The 24,837-nt window shown below is 47.8% G+C and overlaps 1 protein-coding gene across 1 annotated transcript in view; it reads left to right on the top strand.

Moving 5' to 3' along the window:
• The first annotated feature begins 9,207 nt into the window (after positions 1-9,207).
• Positions 9,208-24,837, top strand: part of WNT7A (Wnt family member 7A) — a 35,841-nt gene continuing 20,211 nt past the window's right edge. Inside the window, exons 1-3 of the mRNA XM_068419912.1 lie at positions 9,208-9,278; positions 10,172-10,398; positions 22,209-22,480. Coding sequence (XP_068276013.1) covers positions 9,208-9,278; positions 10,172-10,398; positions 22,209-22,480 — 570 coding nt within the window. The remainder of the gene's footprint in view (positions 9,279-10,171; positions 10,399-22,208; positions 22,481-24,837) is intronic.

The following is a 24,837-nucleotide window of genomic DNA, read 5'->3' as shown; positions in this document are numbered from 1 at the left end:
ACTCTGGTCTCAGTGACATCTGAGTGGCCACACAGGAGCTGCAGTAGGAGGACAGGGCAGCGTTGCCAATGCAGCATAAAGAAACTTGAGTTTCCTGATGCCAACTCTGTTCATCTGGCTTAAGCCAGCAAGCTCTGCTGAAGTCAGCGAGGCAGAACAACCCACAACCCCGGCCCAGGCCCCCCCAAACCACCCCTAGCACTTGTGGCCTGGTACTGATTTGTCTCCATGTTTCATCTTCTCAACTGCACAAAGTACATGCTAGAACATGATCATGGGGTCTTCTATATCGTTAGACCCCCCCAACAGTTTACAATTACATGTTTTGATACCTTTAATCTATTTACTCCACAATTGCTGTTTGGAAATGTATAACTGGGGGGCTGCGTGGGTCACTCTGAAGACATTACCAGGTCCGTGGCAGACAGATGTGCTTTAGGTGTCTGTACAAGCAACCTTTCCAAAAATGTGAGTTGGCTTAGTCAAGAACCTTCTATGAACACATTTTTGACAGATCAGTTAATATTGTTTACATAATTTTAAACTACATATTGAATGGAAGCCTATTTTGCCTCACATCTTGACACGAAATATATCTCTGTGTAGGGAGATAGGGAAGAGCTCCTGGCTTTGCAAGGAGATGGGAAATTATTGATCAGAGCTCTGATATCTGCAATACAACACCCTTTCCTAGGGTTCACAGAATTCCCCCAAAGCTCTCCTATTAGCAAATGCTGTTTGAACAAACTTGGCTGGAAAATAAAACGTAGCTCAGTACTTTTCCCTTTTTGTTTCACCTGCAGTGCTATTTTAAGACCAGTTTTACGGTTACAATTTAGGCAATGGCTAAAATGGAATGGAAAAAAGTTACAGTATTTCATAAAGTTTATGTGCCTTGCTCATAGCTCTCTCTCACACCATGATATCACCATGGCCTCGTGCGTTTCTAGCGACACCTCAACATCAGCCTGGTAAAAGTGCAGCTCAAATCTTTGAGCAGAGGAAAGAAAGGGAAGATTCACTTTGGAAAAAGACAGGCTTTGAGTTCTGTTTTTTTAACTTTAACTATAATTATAGTGATATCAATCTCATCAATAGCAGTGATAGTGCTGAAGTGCCTTCTGCTGATTGTCAGACTTGTAAATATGTTAGTGCCAGGTCAATCTTCACCAGAACAAAGAGCAGACCTGTGTCTTTCTGTGCCTTCCTCCCCATCATTCCGCTTTCTCCACCCTCTCTCTCCTTCCTGCCATGAACACGAGCTTGCTTCCCCTCATCTCCACATGATTTCCTCATGCTATTTGTTACCCCTTCCCATACACAATTTTGTGACTCCGCCCTGCGCACAGTCAGGGAATGGACACCACCCTTGTTGTCCACGCTGCCGTCCCCCACCCAGCCACGCGTGCTATCTGCTTTGCCCATCACCGTGCTCGCAGTCACTCTGTCCAACAGAGCTCGTGGTGCTTTCACAGGGGCTGGTGTCAAGCACAGCTCTGCTTCACCCTCCTCCTCCTGCGCTGCCCCGGAGCTGTGAGCGACTGTCAGAGCTCAGCATGTTCTGTGCCAGATCACCGGTATCCAGCAGGTTTGGTCACCAAAAGCCACACTAGCAGGACTCCGATATCCCAGAGGTCTCTTCCAACCTCTGGCTCATCCCAGAGGTCTCTTCCAACCTGGTTGATTCTGTGATTCAACACCAGCCAGCCACGGCTAACCAAGATGCACGTTTGACATCCAGTTTTGCAACCCATCTCTCTCCCTTCCTTGTTGCTCCTCCATCTCCCTGTCAGCTTGGGGAGAACCCGATAGCTTTGGCAGTACCATCTTTTAACAGCATCTGTAGCTCTCTGGTTCTTACACTGCCTGGAGACTGTGTCATGTTTGCTGGATCAGGTCCACGGTGTTTAAGACCTTTCTTTGGCAACAAATAATCTGCTTTGAGAGTTCATCTTTTCACCTCTGTGTCCATTAATAAATGCATGAAGGAAATGTCAGGTCTTTTTATTTTTTTAAAAAAAGGCAAAAATAGTATTTGCCTAATGCACGTTGTGATAACTGAGGAATATTATTTTTTGCAAATGCAACATATTCCCCAGTGTGTTTGGCATTAGTAACTTATTATGGGGTGGAATCAGAAAAGTCTCCCAAAGAAACCATGCAAGAAAAAAAAAAAAACAAAAAAAAAGCCTGGATGAGCAGCACCCCTGTGAACAAACAGCTGTGTTTATACCTGTTGGGGGACAAAAGGTGAGAAGAGAAAAAAAAAAGAGCCATTGTAGAACCAGAGGTCTCTGTGTGAGTATGTGACGTGCAATGGGCACCTGGTGACACTCGCACATTGCTTGAGGGAACAGGAGACGCAGAGCAGTGGGATTCATGTACTTAGGTCAAAATGACCGACAAACAGAGGTCTGTTTCTCTGGTTCTGCTGTTGATGTTAAGGATTACTGTCTGAGAGAGCACTTTACTTCACGTATATTAATCATTAGCTCCTTCTCTGGTATGTGCAGCAAGTGCAGGGTCCAAACTCCAAGCAGAGGAGATGGTACCCAGGGGGGCACAAGCTGCAGCTGTAGGCAGGGTTAAGCCCAATCCCATTTTGGAATAGGGCCCCAACACCAGGCCTGGTACGTGCACAAGCCTACAGGTGCATGCGAAACCACTCGGAGCGCAGCCACAGCAGGTTACCTAGTCCTCGAGACAGCACAGAAAAAAGCTCAAGGCATTTCCAGAACAGCACATGAACAACCTCCAGGTTCTCCTGCCTGTTGTTTTTTTTTTTAACACTCAATAGGCCTAATCACTTCTTCACGCAGGGAGACTTCCTCAACTCTGAGACCCAAAACCTGCTAGTTTGCCCCAAAAACAGGGCTGGATAGAGTTCAGGCGTAGAGCAGCTTCACCAACCCATTACTTCAGTAATTTACTTTAGTAATTACTTTTTAATGGGAAGTATTCCTTCATCTGGACTTAGATTAAAAAGCGTGAGCAAACCCAAACCCAGAGAAATGCTGGACTCACATACCTTGTTTTCAGGAGCTCCTCAGGCTGCGTCCAGCTCCAAAAACCAAGAGCTGCAGAGGAGACCACAGCAGAGGAATGCCTGCCTGGGTACTCACACACAGACACAGCTCTGCACCAGACCAGCATAAAATAACTGCATCTTCCAAGTCACTGGAGAGTGAGTAGACTCCTAAATCACCCAAACAAAGCTCCTCACCCTCAATCTTCTACTGGCTTCTAGTCATCTATCTCCTCATCTAGCTCCTATAACACTGAGCCCATCAATTACTAACTAGATGAAGCTGCAGGTAATTAGCACCCAGGTGCATGTGCTTGCCTAAACTACTCCTGCCTGCTGGCTTGCGTTAACTCCTGAGGTCACCATCTGCCCGGCTTGGATGAGGCCTACCTGGAGCACACCTCAGAGGGACCTGGGCATCTGAGCTTCCCTCTGAAAGGGTGCAACCCCCCTCCAGGTCTCTCAGACCCCTGTCCTGACCTTGCCAGACACCTGTTCACATCACCAAGTCAGTCACAAGGCTGCTGATCACAAACAAGGTTCATGTCACCTTCTTAATGCCACAAATGTTCAAACCCAGACAAGACTTACTCTGGAAACCAGCCCCGGTCCGGCAGCGCGGTCAGCCGTGCCAGGCAGGGAAGGCGGCTCTCGCCCTTCCTGAGCTCTGACCTGCCGCAGCTCCTTACGTAATTTACTCCTCGCAGAGAAAAACTCTGCGGCAAGCTATTTATTGCTCCTTTTGCAGTCCCACGAATACATCTGTAAACCGAGAAGTTACTGTGGTTGCTGATGATATGAGATATTGCGGGAGGGGGCCAAGAAGGGCCCGGGAAATTAACTGGCTTTGCCAATGGTATTTATTTATTTATTGTATTTTTTTTAAACACCCTTTTAGGAGGTAGGAGATTCTTAATACAGGGAGCGTTGGGATATTATCCTCACATTTTTTTGCTACTGAAAGGACTGTCTAGTCTGCCTTCTACAGGAGGTGTTTTGACAACAAAACAGTGCAGCTATGATTAGCCTGATAAAAGGGAGCCAGGGTTGGAGTATTGATGGTATGTGCATCTAGGATCTAGTTACAAAATGGGCTTTTAACCACATTCTCCCTTGTGAATTCATGTTATCAGAGGCCATCTTAAAAAAAAAAAAAAAAGACAATCTTTCTTTTTCATTTTATGTGGGTATGTTTCTTGTATTTCTTTATGTTTATGAAAAATGAGACATTAATAACCTTGACCACAACCACACACTGAGCAGACAGGCGGGGTGCAAACTTCCTTGCTTAGATTCGCTAACCCGTGTCAGTGCAGAGCCCAGGAGCAGCAGCGAGCCTCTTTAACTAGAGGGAACTACTGGATCCAGTTGTGGTTTTGTGAGAGAGTCCAGAAGGATTGTATTGAGACCGAGAGGCTTTTCAACGTTCTTTTTTGGATCTAATTTATTTTGAGAATACATTTTCTTTCAGAGCTGATTAGCTAGCGTACTAAATCATTGCAGTGCCTAACCCCAAAAAGCAACCCTGACAAACAATTAACAATAGAAACACCATTGTGGCAACAAGTGATGGATGGCTCCAGGGTGTAGCTTGGGCCTAGTCTTTGTTCAGAAGAAAGTTGCTGCTGCTAAATAAAGAAACGGGTTGTAAAAGGTGAGAGCGAACAGATCATATCTGGGATAAAACTATTCGCGCTGCTGGAGGGTATGTTTCCTCATAGCAGCGAGCATCTCGGGAGAGGCAGGCGAGCCCCACGGCTCAGAGTGGGCTAGGAGGCAGGGCACCAACCCTCCTCCTGCCATAGCCGGGGATGAAACAGTCTCTCAAGGTTTCTGCTCTTCCACTGTGGGTGACATACGGTGTCTGCTTGCCCGCAGGCTGGGTGCTGAGGTTGGGTGACTGTTCTCTCCCAGGATACACATTCAAGACTTGTACACAGGACCTGTAATTTCAGGCCTGCAGAGACCCTCTGCTGCTCTGACTTCCCTCGTTCCTCGGAGCTCCGCCACAAACACCCGGCTGGGCATCCTGGTCTGCCCGTGAGAGCCGCGTCCCGGCCCGGCCAGGCTGCCTGGGCTGCTCGAAGGGCTGCTCACCACACGCTGGGTGCGCTCCCCAGGGGCAGGGTGAGCCCGACTCTCCCAGCTGCCTCTGACTCTGTGTCTTGTAGAGTCAAAGGAAAGGGTTGGAACAGGCAGCAGACAACTGCGCTTCATGGAGCAGCAAAAGCTGCCTGGTGAGTTCCTGCAAGGAGACCGCAGACTTCTTCCACGTGAAGAATCCAGAGCTGCATTTTCACCTGCAGACATCTTCTTACGAACCAGGAGCTCTGAGATTTCTTTTTAACCCTTTTAAGAACACCGTTTCAAGTTCATTTCTATTGCCACAGGCACTTTCCTGATTCCTACTTTTCTGTCGTTGATTTCTAATCGTTGTTCCAAGTTTTGTGTTAATTTACCAATTTGCCTATAACTTATTGCTGTACTCTGTTAAAAGAAATTGAATAATTTATCATAATGTCTCGTACTGACTTTTTTAGAGATTAGAAAGTAATAAATATAAAGACAGTGCAAAAGAGGAAGCTGTATATATATGCACTGTGAAACAGGTGGTAGGTAAAGATTAGTTACTATAGACCACTGGAAAGACCACGTGGTTGGAAGGACCATTTAAGGTCTACAACATTTTAAACAGTGATTAAAATGAGAAACTTTGCCAAACAAGACAAACTACCCTTCTGTAATCTGCGCAGGAATGTTATTTTGTGTACGCTTCACAGGCACATGCACACCTGCACACACGCTCACGTGTATCTAGGTCACAATTTTTTTTAGGAACAGAGTAAGAGAAAGTCATTGATTAGTCCAGTAAATTATTTATCTTCATTTTCTGAGGAGGCTTTGCCTTTTCGGCTCTTACTGAACCCTAAGACAACAATTTGCTCAGCCCTGACCTATCCCATACCCCTGTGCTGTGTCACTTGCTGAGGTTGAATTAGACAAAACATCTCCAGCTTCAGCGTCAGAAATACAAAAGAAGCAAAACTGAAGCTGAAAGAGCTCCTGGGCCGTGTTTTATGTGTCAGATAATCATAGTGGGGAACAGGGGCTGAAACTCTGAAGGAAATTTGAAATGACCTCCCAGCTGTTTTAGTGTTCAGAGGGTCACTTTGGGAGTAGATTTGTTCTTTGGAAAGAAGGTTTAGTTTCAGGATGAGACTCCTGAGACTGTTTGTGCCCATTTCTGCTCAAGGACTATTGAACCAATGCGACCAATTGCACTAAGAGCAACAAAAAAAAACCACCACAACAAACCCCACCTTCTCCATGTGTCCCTGAGCCCTCCTCAGCAGCAGCTCTGTTGCTCACCTGCAGTATTTTGGGGGTTGTTTTGGATTGCCCCAGCCCTCAGGAGCCCAAGTGGTGGATCGGGACGTCATTGTACTGAGCTATATACGGAGCATAAAATAAAAACCTTCATTCACAAATCCACGCAAGCAAAATACATGCTTTGGAGACTGGCTGCAATGACAGGGCAGGTTCTGGTACTTAGAAAACTTCTGCTTGATGTGCAAAGAGGACAGTGCACTGATCACATCCATCTTTCTTTACAGAACTGATAAAACTTACACTACTGCTTCATGCAGGCCCATCCCACATTGCCCAAACCCCTGGCCTGTACACCTCCCAAGAGCCAGGTGACCATCTCCGTGTGTACGTGCTGCAGGAGCGCGTGGCGTGCAGGGTACGCCGGTTCTCCACAACCCTCCGGTTGTTGCACACCCGTCCCCGTTGCTTTCCCACGCTCGCAGGCGGCAGTGGTGCGGGGTGCCTGTCCCTGCACAGCGCCTGGGGCTGGGCTCGCTGTTAGCATCAGCGCAGCGTGTTCCTCGCTGACCTACGGAGATGACAGACAAATGCAAATGGAAACAGTTCCTTCCTGCCTGCCTCTTAACGGCCCTTTCATTTTCTGGGGGATTTCCCTCCCACCCGTACAGGACATGCCCTGAGCTTTGAATTTACTTCTCATTAATAAGTGCTGCCTTACATTCACGCGTATAGGTTGTGCGCTCCGGCCCGCTGGCCCGTGTCTGGCCACTTTTGTGCCACTTGAGGCTGCGAAGGCCTTGGGGCAGCTTCTCCCACCGCCCCCAAACGCCCTGCAGGGGCCGGGGGCTGCCCGCTGCGCCCGCCCTGCCCGCCCTGCCCGCCCTGCCCGCTGTCCCCACGGCTGCCTGCGGCGCTGCCCCGCCTTGCCCGCCAGGTGGCGCCCCGACAAAGAGCTGGCGGCGGCGGCGGCGCGGGGCGGGCAGTGCCCGGTGCGGGCAGTGCCGGGGGCGCCGCTCCCACCCCCGCACCCCGCGCCCCGCACCTCGCTGCGGTCTCCGCGCAGGGCCGGGGCCCGGCCGGCTCCGGCTGCCCAGCCCGGCCGGCTCGGGGAGGCTGCCGGCGCACAGGTGATGCGAAGGCATCTGCTGCGCCGGGAAACGCTGAGCGATGGAGGGGGAGAGGAGCGGGGGGAGCCCCCTCCGTGCCCGGGCACTGAGCGGGGCCAGGCCTGGCAGGGCTGCCGCCCACCCCTCGCCAAGGCCGGCTGCCCTCCCCGCTCGGACCCCCCTTCTGGGGCGGTTCGGGGGAGCGGCAGGGCCGTGCGGACGCACCGGCGGGGTCGGGCCGCCGCTCCGCTCGCTGCCCCGCGAGAGGGGCTTCCAGCCGGCTCCCTCGGACGGACCCCGAGGGCCTTCCACTGGGCTTTTTTTTCTGTTTTCAGAATAACACTATCAGCAGAACAATTCCCGCACCACACCCCTGTTATCATTTAGGTAACCTCCCTGTTTGAAATATTTTAAGTGGATAATAAAATAGTCACCATATCCGTGTAAATTCCCGCAACGAGGACCGGGGTACTCCTCTCGGCCGGGCCGCCCTCCCACCCCCCGCGGCAGGGAGGCGGCTCCGTGGAGCGCCCCGGCAGCCGCTTCCCCCGGGGGGTCGGGCCCGGCGCGGCCAAGCCCCGCAGACACCCGACGTGAGCCCGCTGCCAGGCAGGGCCCGGCGGGACAGCCGGCTGCGGGCGCCCGAGCGTCCCTCTCCCTGTCATTAGCGGGATCAATCACAAATTAAGCGGAGAGGGCACTGCAGGTACACGGGCGGGGCGGTTGGGCAACACGGGGCTTTTTCTTTGCCCGCCGGTGGCTGGGGGGCTGCCGCCCCCCCGTCCCTGCCGGCACCACCTCACCCGGCCGGTGCGGGACACAGCGGCGCACCGGGGATGCTGCGGGCTGCCGGGGCTCACCCCGCCGGTTCGTCTCCGCTCGGAAACCGGGATTGAGAGTAGCAGCACGTTACACGGGGGGAGGCAGAGCGAGGGGAGGAGCGTCGGGGCCGGGGCAAACGCATAAAACCAGCCCCAGGTGCTCGGCAGCCCCGGCGAACGGGCGGCTGTCGCGGAGTCCCAACTTCAGCCCCGCTCCCGGTGCCGGCCGGCGCGGAGCAGCGCGGGGAGCGGGCCGAGCGCGGCGGCCCCATGCCGCCCGGCGGGCCGGGGCCAGCCCCGGGGGCACCCCCCGGTGACACCCCCCGTAGCCCCTGCCGCTTTCCCCCGGGCCGTGCCCGCAGGAGGAGCCGCTCTCCCGGCCCCGGGAGGATCGCTGCCAGCCTCCTCGCAGGCAGGTGATCCGTCTGCCATTTCTCGTTACCCTTCTTCCCACCTCCCCCCGCCTTTCTTCCCCCCCCGGCTGGACAACTCCCTCCGTTGGAGAACACGCCCAAGTAGCTGAAGAAGAGAGAAAGGGAGGGGAAAAAAAAAAAAGAAAAGGAGAGCGAGGGAGATAGTTAACATTGAACCTGGGGGGAGCGGCCGGAGCGGCGGGCGCGCAGGAGGATCCCGCAGCCGCATCCATCGCCGGCAATAAAGCGCTGCGTGTGACAGGCGGACAAACCCGGGACAGAGGGAGAGGGGCAGCGGGACGGAGCGGAGGGAGAGCCGCGGGAGAGGGCCATGGTGAGCGGCCGCGGGGGCTCGGCGGGGCGGCGCGGGGCGCGGCGGGGGGCGCGGCGGGGGCTGCCCCTCTGGGCCGCGCTGCCCTGACCCGCAGCGGCACCGCCAGAAGCGGCCCCGGGCCGGCAGCGCCGCACGCACCGTTTCGCATGTTGGGCTGAGACACCGGCAAGCGAGGAATATGAACAGGAAAACAAGGCGCTGGATCTTCCACATCTTCCTGAGCCTGGGGATTGTGTACATCAAGATCGGGTAAGGAACTTTTCTTTTTTTTGGTCTTTCTTTCTTTTATAACAATCGCTCTCTCGCGCTCTCAGCCCGACCTGCCCAGACCTGTTACTATTTCACTCGGGAAGTCTCAAAAAAAAAAAAAATGATGACGGTGGTGGTTATTTCTTAAAAGACAGGTAGAGCCTCCGCACCTTTGAGCGACCCTCGGGGCGGGGGGTGCAGCCTTCGGCGGGGCGAGGTGGCGGCCCCGGCGGTGTGCGGAGCCGCGAAGGGCCGGGGGGGCGGTCCGGGGGAACCCCCGCGGCAGCCGGCGCTTCTCCGCCCCGGCTGCGCTCCCCGGCGCGGGGTGCCGCGGCCGCCCTCGCCCCGCCCGGCTCCCGCAGCTACCTGCCGGCTCCCGCAGCTCGGGGCGGGCCTCCGCTTCCCCGCACGGGCATCCCTCGGCGGCCGCAGCCTCCCCGAGAGGGCAGAGGGAGGGTGGCGGCTCTCCGGTTCCGCAGCATCCCCGGCCCGCGGCGCTGCCCGCCCAGGTGCGCCCGGCTGCGGGGGCAGGCGGCGCAGCCCGGGGGCTGGGAGCGCGGGGTCTCCCCCTTCCCTCCCTCCTTCTAACTGTTCGACAGGAGAGGGAACCCCCCCAGCCCGTTGCCGGTGCGTGGCCCGGGCACACCACTCCGCTGAGTGCGCTTTAATGTACGAATGAGGAAGTTGGGTCCCGTTTTGGCAGGAGCCCACGTGCTCCTTATCTCTGCTTTGGCTGGGGAGAGAGGGAGAGGGAAGCGACGGGGGGAAAAGGTGGGTGTTTTCCAGGGGCACCTGCCAAAGCTGAGCCCTGCAGCGCGGGAAGGCGGCGGGGTGCTGCGTCCGCCTCCGGGACGAGCCTCCCCTCAGCCACCTCCGCTGTCTTGTCGTTGCAGGGGTTTTTCCTCTGTGGTGGCCCTGGGAGCCAGCATCATCTGTAACAAGATCCCGGGTCTTGCTCCCCGGCAGCGGGCGATCTGCCAGAGCAGGCCCGACGCTATTATCGTCATCGGGGAAGGGTCCCAGATGGGCATCAACGAGTGCCAGTTCCAGTTTCGCAACGGGCGTTGGAACTGCTCTGCCCTGGGCGAGAGGACCGTCTTCGGGAAGGAGCTGAAAGTGGGTACGTTGCCTCTCTGCTCACTACTGACCAGCTCCCACCCGCATGACACCAAAAGGGGGGCACAGGGGGAGTGTCACGGGGCATAGCTGTTGGCGTTGGGAAAGACCAGCTAGCTCACGCAGCTTGTGCCAGCCAGGGCAGGACCGTCACCTTGAGCGTGTTCTCCTGGCTGTCGTCACCGACGTGACTGACATCTGTGCTTCCTCCTAGCAGGGTACCTGCCGTGGCCCTTGCTGTGGTTCAGGAAAGCACTTCCACATGCATTAGCTTCCACCACAGTGTTTCAGTGTCTTGCTCTCACAAATCCTCCCTGAAGGTTTTCCGTTTGCGTGCGCAGGACAGCAGCCTTATTCACGTACTTATGGAGGGGAAAAAGGTGTTTGATTCTGGTTAAAGGTAGTGGCCAGAGACCGAATGCTGAGCAGGGTTAGAATTACACTGCTGGGGATACTGGCTGATGTTTGTACCTCTTGGGACTAAGGTCCAGCAATCAGTCTCATAAGAGATTTCCACCACATAAAATAGTTATTCTATAGCAACTGTATCTAGTGCCCTCTCTCCCACCAGACAGAACAGGGTGTTCTGGTTTGAGATGTCAGGGCATTTACAGATGGACTGTTCCCATCAACAGGCAGAAGAGCCCATTTCTAGTTTCCATTTTCTTCAGTTATTGCAACAGTACAAAATATATCAAAATTCTTAACTGAAACAAGCATTAATAATGATACACACAAATACCTTAGGAAACAGAGCTGAGGTTAAAATTCTCATACCCCTGTACTGCAAAACACATAGTAGTGGAGCTTACTCGATGTCTGTTGATTCCATAGCACTTAAAATACAGACAGCGAGGAAAAGTCTTTTCTGAATATAGGTATAGCCATTTTTAAAGCCATCATTGAAAGCTACTCACTCACAGTACGGCGTTCTGCATCCAGAAGTTGGAGTTGGGATCTGTGGTTTCCAGCCTTGAGGTCTTTCTGCCTCCTCCCCATCTAAAATGTAGATACAAAAACCAGCCAAATGATGCTTAGTGTGATAGAAAACATGAATATTTCATGAGAATGGAAGAAGTGACCGAGGACAGAAGGTAGAAGTGCCCGGAGCAGTTGTACCGCAGCTGTGCCTGGCTTCTTGTTGGGAAACCCTCTGGACTGGACTGGCTCCAGGCACCATTGAGTTATATATGGACAAATGGCAGGATAGGGCCCTAGTACCTCATTCCTTGCGTTCTCATGAAATGCAGAGACACAGCATTGCCGCTTTGCTCCGGAGCTCCCGCGAACGCCTAGCATTAACTGAGCATGTATTTTATCACGTGTGCACACGCCGATATGTGTATTTTCCAAAACTTAGAGATATATAAGGAAAGAACAGAAAGAGAACAAGACAACTAAATTTGAAAGCCCCGTGTGAGTTATCGACCTTTCAACACCTTTGATAATCAAACACGGTGAGTCAAGTAGGGAATGTAAAAACCACCCTGCGTGACATTGTGAAACATCTGAAAATGGACCATTTATTCAGATTAGCTCATTGTTTCTGTTCCTTGAGCTGAGCTGTTCCTGTCAGTGATCCATGCAAGCGTTTCCCACTTATGTCAGTGAGGAGCCCATTTGGACGGCTGACAGGTTTGGGCTCATTTAGTCTAAGAGTAACATTTCCTCAAACAGAAAATGTGAGAAGGATTTCTTCTTCTCCAACAAATCACAAAACTGCAGAGTTGTTGTGGTCTGTTGTATAAACATGCACTCAGCCCCTCCCCCCCTCCCAAATTTGAATTATTTAGCTAGCGGGTTATATTTAGGTCCTTTTAAAGAAAGTCAATATTAAAGGAAGTAGACTTTGATCTGTCTTTGAGGTGATAACTCTTAATACGTTCTATCTATCCATTATGAGGCTAAGATGGATAGGGCAAATTCGTCGTTGGTTTCGGAGCACAGTCAAGCGTTGAATGGCATCCAAATTATAAAACTCATTTAAAGAATAACCAAAAACTTTGAATTTAAACAGGTTGTACGTTTACATTTGAAAATAAACTGTCATAAAAATCACACAGGTTTGAAATCTGCAATGGTGAATTTTACTTGCACATAAGACATGCATGGTTGGATGGGGCTTGGAGCAACCTGGTCTAGTGGAAGGTGTCCCTGCCCGTGGCAGGGGGTTGGAACTAGATGGTCTTTAAGGTCCCTTCCAACCCAAACCAGTCTGTGATTCTATGGTGTCTCAAGGATAAAAATACTCAGGCCCTCAAACACCATGAAATATTATAATATAACCACTCCTGCTCAGATTTTCTCCTTGTTCTTCCACTTCTTCCCTATCAGCATGTACAGAAACGTAGACTATCTGACACAGCTCATCTTTCTATGGCTGTAAGGGAAAAGCATCTGCTCCCTACTGTTCTCTCTCTTTCCCTGAGATCTCTGTGTCGGGGTGTGCTCTACATTACCATTCAGAGAAATAAAGGTGAATATTGTGCTCTGGTTAAAAAGGGTAAAACCTATGTGCCATAAAGCCGTAAATCAGATTTGGTGCCCACAAACAGGAGGAGATCCTAAAGAGAAAGGAGAGAGAGATGTGTGACATGAAGGACCGTGTACCCTATAGGATGTGTTTTAAGGTTACTGTGCACAAGAGCAGTCCAGGTTAGCGTTAGGGCAAAGGTACTGTGCCCTTGTAGCTTTTTTAATTAGCAGCAACAGCTCTAGATCCTCAGTCCTTTGACATGGCGCGTATTACAGCAACTAATACATTAGTACCTTTTCTAGCATGCAAAGACTGATTATATTTCTCAGCCAATTGCATCCTTACAGTTGTTACGTCGGCAGCAGTACGCGGGGCACCCTTGTCTTGCCCCTTGCAGTAAAGGCAGGGGGCCACACATGACCTCATTCCTCTTTCTGTTAGAGGCTTCGCTCTGCTCTGGAGTGGCACTGATGTACTCGCTCTATGATTAGGAGATGACTTCAGAATGACAGTAATGTGGCTCGCCTTGCCACCGCGCCGCCGAACGTGCGCAGCGAGCAAAGTCTAATATCAATTTGGGAGGATGTGCTTAAGTAACTCTTATGCTAATAGGATTTGTGTGTGTGAGTCCATACAAATAAGTTCCCTCGGATACCACAGGTTCTTGTGAACTATTTCCCAGCTCGTGATTTTGACAGCACACCAAGCTAAACCTCTTCAAAACCAGGTTTCTTTGCTTTCACCTTTACTGGGTAATGTGTTTTATGAACGTTATGCAAATGTACCCCAATTATTTAAATTCTCTCTTTGACACTGGGGGGTGATTCAGGAGGCCTAAGTCCTCCTTGTGGCTCTGCCGTTGTGTGGCTGAGGGACCCTGGCACTCCCCTCCTCTGTGCTTCTCTTTTCCTGTTTTTAAAATGGCAACAGGGATACGAGCCCTGGTGAAACACTCGGAAGTCAGTAGAAGGGAAGCATCAAACAAAATTTTCCTATTCTAATCTGTAGCATGTGTGTATCTGCATTTTGACAAGTTCACATATAATCTGTCTTCTAGTAATCATTTAGTTGTAGAGTTATAGTTAGCAACCCCATGCTTCACACGGCGTATCTGTGATCACAGACTGAGTTTCCAGCTCGTTGTAGCGTGCTTCCAACCAGTGCACAGCAAATACTCTCCGTTTCTTGTGTCATTTTATCTAGTTTGCCCTTCAAAAGAGAGATCCCTCCCTACTGACATACTGTGGATATCTTATCGTGACAGCTGGTGACAATAGTGCCAATAACGTGAAGAGAAATAACAGAGTAAAAGTGACATCAGTTTACTCCAGCTGAGGACTTGGTCCAGTTGTGACAGGAAATGATAAAGTCGCAATCAAGATCAACACAAGCATTTTTTTTCTAGACAATTCTGTAGGCACCTTATTAATAATGTAAAGTCACAAAGAGAATTTTTAAAATAACCGTGGAGATGACGCAACGCTGCAATTACGGACACTTTTAAAAACAAACACATTTGTTACAGCGGTCAGCAGTTCTGCTCCCAAAGCCAGCCGCAAGCAAACCCAAGGTTTTAAAGCAGGACGGGCCAAAAAACTCCCACCCGCCTCTCTTCAGGTGAAATGTGGTTCAAGCCTAAACATCCGAGCAACCAGAGATACCTTTGATAGAATCTGAAAATCAGATTTGGGCTCTGATGGATCACAGAAAGAGCAAGTGCCGTAGCGAAGGCTTTTCATCAGGTGCCTTTTTTTGCAGCAGTAACTTTGCTGTTTGTGATAATCACAAGCTAAGGAGTATCTCAAATAATTGCCTTAGGATGAGCATACATTTCGTGGTATCTAGAGGACAGCACTGTATTGGCATCATAGGGCAAAGATAAAAAACTCTGTCCTTTTGTCATAACTGAGCAGCACTGCCATTATTAAATGCGACTTCCCAAGTGAAAATAATACAAACTCTTTGCCTGCACCTCTGCAAAGTGACGCAGCAAAGTGGAAACTCATTTCAGTGCAGATCTATGAGAAGAAAGGCACTACAGCCTTGCAGAAGCTGTCATGGACCCTGCATGGGAAAGGATGGAGGGAATCAGCTGAGGGCTATGAAGATACGTGGTGGTCTCCAAAAAGCATTACAGCAAAACTGGTTTCAACCAAGTTTCATCCTGGTTTTACTAAAATGCATCATTTCTTTGGTTTCTTTTACACTGAAAAATGTTTCAGTACAATCATGTTGATACCTTCATCCATCTGACATTACTCATGTGAATAAGGAAAGCTGAAACAAAAACAAGAATCCTCATGGACAAACTGGTCTTAAAACTGTTGAGCGTAGCAAGGCCAACTCAGCACCTCTACGTTGTGCACAATGCCTTTGACTCGGGGATCATTACAGGTGTACCCAGATGTACACACTAAACCAGAAGAGGCTGTTATCTTTCCTTCATACAGCACACTATTAGCTCTACACTGCCCACTGGACTGAACTGAGCACTGATTTATTTTCCATATATTAAATTAAACTTTTCTTCTATGGCTTCAGCAACGTAAAGGAAGAGGGGACATTCCCACTCTTGCCTGTTGAAATAAATGACAACTATCGTACAAGCCAAACTCTTAACTAGCTTGCTCAGTAGCTACCAGGGACACTCTCTTTTGCCAGTGTGCAAAAGAGAACAAAATCTAGCTCGTTCTCCTATCTGGTCTGGTAGAGTTAAATGAAAAATAATACAGTAAAACTTTGTTTTGTCACTGTGTTAAGGAGAAACACTTTTGAAAACATCCCAGTACAGGTGTGTTCAAGAGACGATTTTATCTTCAATCATTTTGTAGAGCGTTTTTATTTTAAACACAGGTGTAGTCTCTTGTGTCAGGTTTTAAAGTCTGATGCTTTGAATTACAAAATAACAGACCCAGTAAACAACTAGTGGTAGAGCGTCATGAAAATGCTTGCTGTTTTCATATTGCATGAAAAAAGACCTGCACAAGTCGGGGAAACTAGGTACTAAGTGCTGCTGCACTGGTTGGTGGGGTCAATACTTAGAAGATAGGTTGATAAATACTCTGTTTTCTGAACCAGGGGTGTTAGGAAACCCCTGAGATATACAGAAAGGAATACTGTAATTAACAGGAGTCTTGCTATCTACTCAAGCAAGGTCAGAATTTGCATTTCTGTGCTGTTTCCAGCCCTTACAAGCAGTTTTTAGTGTCTTGCACAAGAACAGTTATTTGCAGGCAAAACAGAGGCCAGGCTGAAATATGGCCTGAACATCCAAAACCCAGCATGCTGCTTTGTGCCAAAAAGTCAATCTTTCTGAGCAGGGACTGTCACAGTAAGATACAACATTGCCCCAAGGTCACTGCAGTTGGAATTCCTATCAGAAGGTTTTCATACCTGCCTTCAGATGTGTCTTGTGAGTACATGTTTCAGAGAAACAAAAAGATTACATTTCATTAGAAAGGCAGAAGATGTATTTCCTATCGCAGGGTCAGTCCGTGGCATTTTCTGAAGTAAGGCAGTGGTGTGGAGGGATCAGAGCTGTCTGAAAAGGGGAAGCTGTTGTTTGAACTCCAAAATACTGGCTGTGATTTTTGTAATGCACACGCCTTGAGTAGTAACTTTGTAAGTTTTTACAGAGGGTATTTTCAAAAATAATCACTATACCTGGAGTGTTTCCTCTCCAAGAATTTCATGTGTTGGTGAAACAAACTTTAGCTTGTGAAAGTGGGCAATACTAAACCCCCCAAAGTCTCAAATGCCTCTTAGAACAACTCTACTTATTTTATTTCGTGGTCCTAATCTTTGCAAAGGACACACTGCCGATTTATAGGGAACTGTAATTCTCATTTCAAGTCAGTACAGTATTTTAAGGCACCAAACCCCTCAAAACATTGAACCGTTACAGAAGGGGAAAGAAAAATAGGAGGGGGGATACCCCAATGATTTTTTTAAGCTACCAGTTTTATTAATCACGCATGCTAGGTTAAAGAAAGGTAAAAATAAAAAACCTGCAAGACCATACATAGTCCAGCAAGGAAGGAGGAGGCACACCCCAAAGCAGGCAGAGGATGAGTTCTGCTCTTAGTTTTTCCGAGCTATGAGTTATGGCCTCTATAGAGAGATGTGAAGTAATGTTAGCTATGGCACATAATTGGCAAGGTACGTTGTATTTTCCATCTTTATATTTTCACAATCATATTTCAGCTCATGTCACTGCAGATAACTCCCTCTCTGACCCTTTGGCTTTAAATAGCAGAAAATACAACCCATGTTTTCCAGTGAGATAAACAGAAATTTGTCTTTTTTATTTCACAGCTTAGTCAATTTATGAGGGGGACTGATAGGGCGGGCCAAGCTATTTAGAAACATACTTAGATCCCGAGAGGTAGCGAACTGCTGAGCACCTACCGGCTTCCTGCAAGTAAATCCACCCTGTCTTGCAGGCTTAGGTCCTGTTTCCCATGCACCATCAAGGTATCGTGCTTCTTTTTAAAACTAAGTTCTCGTTTCTAAACAGTGTGAATGAAGCTTTTTTACAAACTGTTCAAATTTTAAGATTAAACTTAAAAAAAATAAGTTACCCAAATTAAAACTGGAACGCAGACCACTCTTTGCAGCTGATACACAGACGGGCCGCTCACCGATCAGCCGAAGCCCAGTTCACAAGCATTTATACACAAGAGCAAAGATATGCATGTGAGTGTTTGCAGGATTAATGCTCCAGGGTACGCATGAGTTGTATATAATTATGCTCAGCGTTAGGAGAGCCACCTGTGCTGGTAACATGTTTGCACTTACCTGTGATAATCTTAGCGCTTCCCTTTGTGACATCTGACGCTGTGGTGGTGGTTGACTGGGCAGAGCTCAGAGACAAAGGTAAAGAACAGCTTGGGATTGTCACCTGCTAACCAGTGAAGGGTCTAAAGATGGGACTCCAGTGCTTTGGAGGATGATTTGCATCAACAGAGCGGAGCTGCAGAAATATTGGAAGCCATGGATGCCAAGCTACCTGCCATCAAAGCAAACGGAGCTACAACACACTGCATACCTCAGTGAAGTCCAGAAAAAAATAGAAAGAGGAGGGAGGTATTTATGTCTGACAGATGAAGAAGAGCCTCTTCGTTCATGCAGCACTCGTTTAGGCTGAGGACAGCCCCAGGTCTGGATGGGGGGAGCAGAGCCAGGCAGACGTCGGTGCCCACACCCCATTGCCGGGCAGAGCAATGATGGGTGGCACTGCTGGGGTCAGGCGCAGGGGGTGCCCCCCCCCCCACCAGCCCAGCGCATCCGCGCTGAGCTTGAACGTCGCTCATGGTAATACAGTGGTTGTACCTGGAACTGCTGCTGTGGTTAGAAACCCCTGTCAGATCACCGGCCTTGTAAATGACCAGAGCAACCTCTGCAAGACTGCCAGACCCTTTCCTGAAGTTTCTAACACGTGGAGTTGAGCTCTGGCTTGAGACAATGAGAAGAACGGGTCATTTGGGAGCTGAAAGGACGGCTTACAATTCTTGTACACATATAGCTAACCCTCCACCTTTCTCCACAACTCCTGTAGGTCTCGGGCATTCTTTCTTTTGACAGTTTACTCATCACAAGTGGTTTTATGTGCACCCTTGCAAGTCACTGGCTGGAAAAGCCTCCCTAAAAATCTCATAAGTTGACCTAGCATCTGGGATCACAGTTTGCACCATTCCTCCACAAAGATCAACTGATCTGTTCATTATACTAATTTTTAAATTACGTTTCAACTTTTTTTTCCAAATATAAAAAAAAAACCCACACAGATTTAAGTACAGTTTCAGTTTAAGGATGGATTCAGTGGGAATTGACTGCAAGAAGATTTAATTCCTGGGTCTCCACTCAACCTTTCTAGCGAATGGGTCAGAGAATTGTTCAAGAGACAGTTTGAGTGGCTCATGCCAATGAGCGCATTTTATTTAAGCTCTCTCCAAAGGTCTTTTCTGATCTCACTGCTGAAAACATACCAGTTTACTCTTCCATCTACTGTCTGGTCTTTCTAGCCATCTAGAGAAGGTAACGACTGCAGATTAGGGTTTTCCGCACCCTTTCAGTTATACAGAAGAGTGGAACCCTTGATGTTACCATCAGCTGACTGACTGACTATCTATTTTTGCAAGGAAAGAAGTGTTTTGCTTATTCTGGTCATTAGCCAGAGTGGGCTCTGTCTCTCACATGGTGTAATGCATTGCTGCCAGTTCTGTTCTTTCCTTACCCTATATTTTGTACCGTATCTCCTGCTTTGCTTGCTTTGTCCTCCTGAACCAGAAGCACTGTTCCCACCTATGAAGTATTTTGTGATGCTACAGTCACTATCACCTACAGCTTAAAGTAAATACGAGAGAGTCTCAGTATTGTGTTGATATTAAAGCCTGACCTTTTTCAACGCTAAGATCCTGATTTTTTTACTACTAAATTTTCAGAGGGAAAGTAAGGCACAGATCTAATTTGGCTGTCAGATGCACATAAAAAAGGTAGGTTGAAAAGTAAACAAGACAGAAAATAAAGGAGGATTGTATCAGGTCACTTCCCAAATAGTTCATCTTTAGGAATCCAGAAGTGATGAGGTTGTGCCTTTCAACGTACCCATATTTTGAGATGAGCCTGAATGTGGAGCAGTACTTCCCTGGTCAGCCTGCTCTAGAGCACCAGCAGAAGCTCAGGAAACCACCTGTTGCCTTCAAGGAGCAGCTGAGTGTACCTTGTTAAAGCGGTGTTTCCCTCTGAGATCCTCCAGGCATTTCAACTGTCTGCTGAAACCAGAAGTAGAGCAGTAATATTCATTATTTAAAAGAAAATGCATGTTCTCATGTTATCCCATTTGGTTACAAAAACCCTATTACGCTCTTTCGGTATCTAAAGCACTGTCACAGGAGAGGCTCAGCATGAGCTAAGCCCACCCCTACCTTGTATGCTGACATGTCTATGAGCCAGACAAGGGTAATGAAGCCTAAAAAAGTGAATCATTTATGGAAAACAGGGATAGTCTGATGTAGGGGTGACAAGCCTGTGCCACTTTGTCAATAGTGCACAAGTGCCAAGGTACTTCCTACCTGGATCAATTCCTCCAGACACTTGCTTTGTTTACTTTGTAATCTCCTAACTTTTAATTTTAAAAAGGTGCTAAACTTTTCCCACAGAAAAGACAAACTTATAAAATAACTTAATTTGTGTGATATATTTTGTGTTCAAGCTTGACATTGGATTCTGATTCTGCTTGTGCTGGTTTTATATCCTCCACATTGCGTTTTGTTCCCTCTAAGAAGCAAAAGAGACACTTAGTCTTTACGATATTGAGTGCGTCAGGTTAAAATGATCTCCCAGTATTTTTTATTCTAAATCTTGAAAACAACCTGTGCTAGATCAGGAATCATCCAGCCGAAGGAAAACCAGAACCAGATGCAAATTTCAACTGAATTGTTTTTTGATGCTGTCCCATTTTTGCTGCTTCATGAAACAGGAATCTGGTGTAATGCATCGTTCCCCTCCGAGCGGAGAACCCAGGACTTCTTACTGTGCCTTCCCCTGTTTATCAGTGCATTTTTCATAGTGTTGTACTTAAAGTAGGAATGATATTGTTGAGGATAAACTGGAGGAGGAACTAGAAAGATGCCCTGGCTGCTCCTTGTGGATTCGCTCTGGAGTGGGGTCCCACTTCCACCTGCCTCCTCTGGTCTCCCCACGCACAGAGGCACTGAGAACACAACTCCAAATACACCTAAAGCCTGGGATTTCTATCCCGCATTCAGCGTTTCATAAAAAGCCATTAGTTCTAGAAAGCCTCATCTGCAAAGTCCACAGTCATAACAATTCAATATTTTATGATTTTTTTCATTTTTTAAATAAGGGAAAACAAGAGGGAAGGCTGGTACTTGACTACAAGTTCCTCAACAAACACAGTGCATAGCAGTATCAATGGGAATATTGCCTGAGCTAATAAAAGGGCACAACGTTGCCTATTAACAAGTTTTGATTATGTCATCTTGTTTTCCGTTTTACTTCCTTGCCACAAGGAAGTGAATATTTTTCATTAAAAGAACCATTTAGTGACAAGTAGAGAAATCCAGATCATATATGTGAAAGGGATGTAGCCGAGAATGAAATGCTTGTAAGATTTCTTTCCCAAGTGATGATTTTTTTGTGAAATCAAATAAACAGCAGAAATGTGCTTCTTTCATGTATAATAAACTATTGCCAGCAGTTGAGGGCTGCCAGAACTTCACTGGCGGGTGTTTGGAGAAGGGAAGCTGATCTTCCCATCTGCCCTCTCCTAATTAAGACCCTGATTCTGATCCCGTGGATGCAAGAGCACCCTTTGTCATTGGAGAAATCAGAGTAGGGGTAAGTTCTTAGTTTGGGAGATCTAAGAATTGTTAAAGAGCTGTTTGATATACATGGGCAACCTCTGCAAAAATCCTTACGTTTTGGAGAGGCCCTCTCTCAGCAGAACTGGTTCCAGAAGTCTCACAAGTCCCATAGGATTCACACGTGGGAAGTCCACATACCAGAATGCAAGAAAGTTTCAAGAAGATAAATTAAATCATAGGTTTAAAGTGAGAACCCCCCCAACAAACAGAAGCCTGTCATTAGAGCCATATTGCACAAAACAATATTGGCTTAACCTCTTCCTCACAGCCCTCTGGTAAGGCTGTTACTTCACCTTGCTTTTGTCATGGTACGTACAACAGGTCAGGATTTTCTTTCCATCCTGTGAGAAATTTTGAAATCAAACCCAAAACTTACTTCATGGAGTTTGCACAAATGTCAGTGTTGAAAACTTTGTGACACCTACAATGTGAAAAAAATGCTCCAGTTCAGTTAAAATACTTTCAGGACAAGATTTCTAACAGAGGTTGTTTTCCTGTAAAAATACCTTTTAGTGCAGAATTAAATTACTAAATAAAATTCCATTTCTGAGCTGATTTTTTTAAAAAGTTGAATATGGTGGTTTTAGCAATTTCCCCCCAAATTCCACCTATTTTCTTTTTCTTTCTTACTTTTTGAGCTAGAACATTTGCCACCCCACTCCTTTGCTACAAAAAGTACTTGCTACTTCTAGTACCATCTGGAAATATATATATATGTATATGGAGTTGCCTAAATAATACTTTATCTCCTACTACCTCATGGAGAGCTATCATTTGAGAGAGTGAACATCCACAAAAATCAATGCTTAGAAGAGTAGAGACCTGCTTATGCCTGCAGATTTACAGCACTTCTAATAATAGCCTTCCGATGTTTGCACTGCAGGAACTTGCCTTTTTCTAACTCATGTCACCATGTTGTATCACGTATTTACGGCACTGTTTTAATTTCAGGTAGCAGAGAAGCAGCGTTCACGTATGCCATCATCGCTGCTGGAGTAGCACATGCCATCACGGCTGCCTGTACACAGGGCAACCTGAGTGACTGTGGTTGTGACAAAGAGAAACAAGGACAGTACCACAAAGAGGAAGGATGGAAATGGGGAGGCTGCTCTGCTGACATCAGATATGGAATAGGATTCGCCAAAGTGTTTGTGGACGCCCGGGAGATTAAGCAAAATGCACGGACGCTCATGAACCTGCACAACAACGAGGCTGGGCGGAAGGTAAGTGCCTCTGCTCTCCCCCAGACATGGCCATCTCCAGCCCAGGCTTGGAGGTGGGGTTAGGTCACGTACAGTTCATGAGAACTTCAGTGTGCTTTAATGTTAACCTCATTTTACAGCAGACAAGGAGGCACCTTTGCAAGTTACACAAGCTTGTTGGGCTGTCTGTCCGTCCAGTGTTTGTCTAAATGTTACTCTTTACAGCTGTAAAAAGGAAAAAGCAAACAAACATTTTATCTGGAAAGTCAAATGATACTTATGATAAAACCTTGCCTGCTACCGTGTGGGTGAGTGGATTCTCGTCAGGTTCAGACATGAACTTCTCACTCATTTGAAAAAGGGATCATTTTCAACCCAACTGTTTAAACCTTGCTCTTTGTGTGACGACTACCTCTACAAGGAGAAAAATACTTTAGCAAAAAGGCCACAGGCTGACTCACTGTTACACCATTACACGGATCTGGTTTATCATTTTGCACAGCCACATTCCCGCCCCGTCCCCCTTCTTTGGGACTGGGTAGCTGAAAGCAGCCCCTGCAGAATCAGTGCTCGGGGAGGGAAGGATCCCGTAGCTTCCAACACACACTTTTCCTGGGGATCCTGGGCACTGACCACCCCGCGTCTGCTGCCTTTGCTGTTCGCTGCACTCGGCCAGTGTTCTGATTGTCAATGGCAGCCATCACAGATGCAAGACCCAACCTGATCTCAAGACCCTCAGATCCTGGCAGGTCAGGTGTTCCCCAGCATACCTCAGAGCAGTCTCAGTGGTGAAGGCTCTGGTTTACACCAGCTAGGAATAGCCAGGGGACGTCTGTGTGCCCGCACACTGCCGTGTGCAGGTATGGTCCAGCGCTGCTTTCCATACGGGGGTCACCGTTTTGCTGATCACATCTTACGGAACGAATGTAAATCCTCTTTCTTTCTTAGCTCTCTGTTTTGCCTTCTCCACTGTTTGCGCTCCCGTGCATTAGTACTGCTTTTAGCATTATGTTAGTGTGACTTAGAAGCAAATGGGAGAAGGAAGTTAGGAACAGCAGTTAATTTGTGGATACTATTTTTGTTGTGGTAATTACCTGTAGGCTCTGAGACATCTCCGCTTATGCTGGAGCCAAGCAGATGGCATCAAAGAAAAGCCATTTCCACCCCAAGATAAAGCCTAACTTTTCTTTTATTTAATGCTACTGTAGTAGTTTTATAGGTCATATTATGGTTTTTACTCTGCCTAGTATCCTAAATGCCCCTGTCTGGCTCTCTAGTGCAAACATGGTACTTCAAAACACCAGCAAAATTACACTGAATTCTGAGAATAACTCAAGGACTAACCATTAATATTTGCTAATCAAATTATCTGAGATTCAGTATCTTTAATACTTGGCTTCTAGTAGCATGAAGGCACATACAGAAAAGCCTGGTAAAACACCAAGGCCCACAGTCTGCTCTACTATGCAAGCACAACTCCACAGAAATAAAAAATAACAGAGGAGTTTCACCTTTGTGGGAAAGCTACTTCCCTGAAAGGTCTGCTTTCATTTGATGGGTGCTGGCAATAAAAGATTCCCAAGAAATGACACACCAGCCTATAAAGGACTGCAAGCATAGACGGAACTGGCTGCTGTCTTAGAGAATTGTTTCAATTACAAAGCTCAAAGATATAAACAAAAAAAAAAAAGTTGCATTTCTTGGATCTGTTATCACCCAGGTATGGACTTAGAGTAGAGGAGGAGGGATACTAGTCCTGGAGCTGGCCTGAAGAAAGGCAAAGCATTCAGCAGCCTCCCCTTGAGGACATGAGCTCCTCGTGTTTCTCACCTATATGTGCACAATTTGCTGTCCTAAAAGATTATGCCCGGAAGATTCAGCTCTACGCATTGTTATCTGGGAGAACAGTGGTGCGTCCTATCTCTGGCGATCTGCCATTTCTCCAGCAGGCTCAGGAACTGTTCTGATCTAGAGATATTTCTACGCTTCTTCCTGCATCCCTTACAGAGCAAAATTACTGATCTTTGTTCGAACAAATCTCTGAAATCTTCAGGGGAAAGAAAGAGTAACACGACTGAGAAGAGGCATGTTACTCCATCATCCTGTAGAGAATGAATAAATGATGTTTTTGCTAGTGAGATTCCTTTCAGGCTTTGCTCTTATGTGAAAGATCACAGTATTTAAAGACAATTGGCAGAGGGAGGCCATTATGGGTGTTTGGCAAGCTAGGGCTCTCACAACCTAACCCTTTCACAACAAAGACTGTCTTGTTTTGAGGTGGTACTCTCCCTTTTGGAGCAATGTGGATCTTATCAGCCTCCACACATCTGTTCTTGGTGGCTTTCCTCTGGGCTACAAATTCTTGTCTAGTTTTACTT

This window comes from Nyctibius grandis, chromosome 29, assembly GCF_013368605.1.
Source record: "Nyctibius grandis isolate bNycGra1 chromosome 29, bNycGra1.pri, whole genome shotgun sequence".
NCBI classification, from domain to species: Eukaryota; Metazoa; Chordata; class Aves; order Nyctibiiformes; family Nyctibiidae; genus Nyctibius; species Nyctibius grandis.
This window is presented reverse-complemented; position numbering and strand designations above follow the sequence as displayed.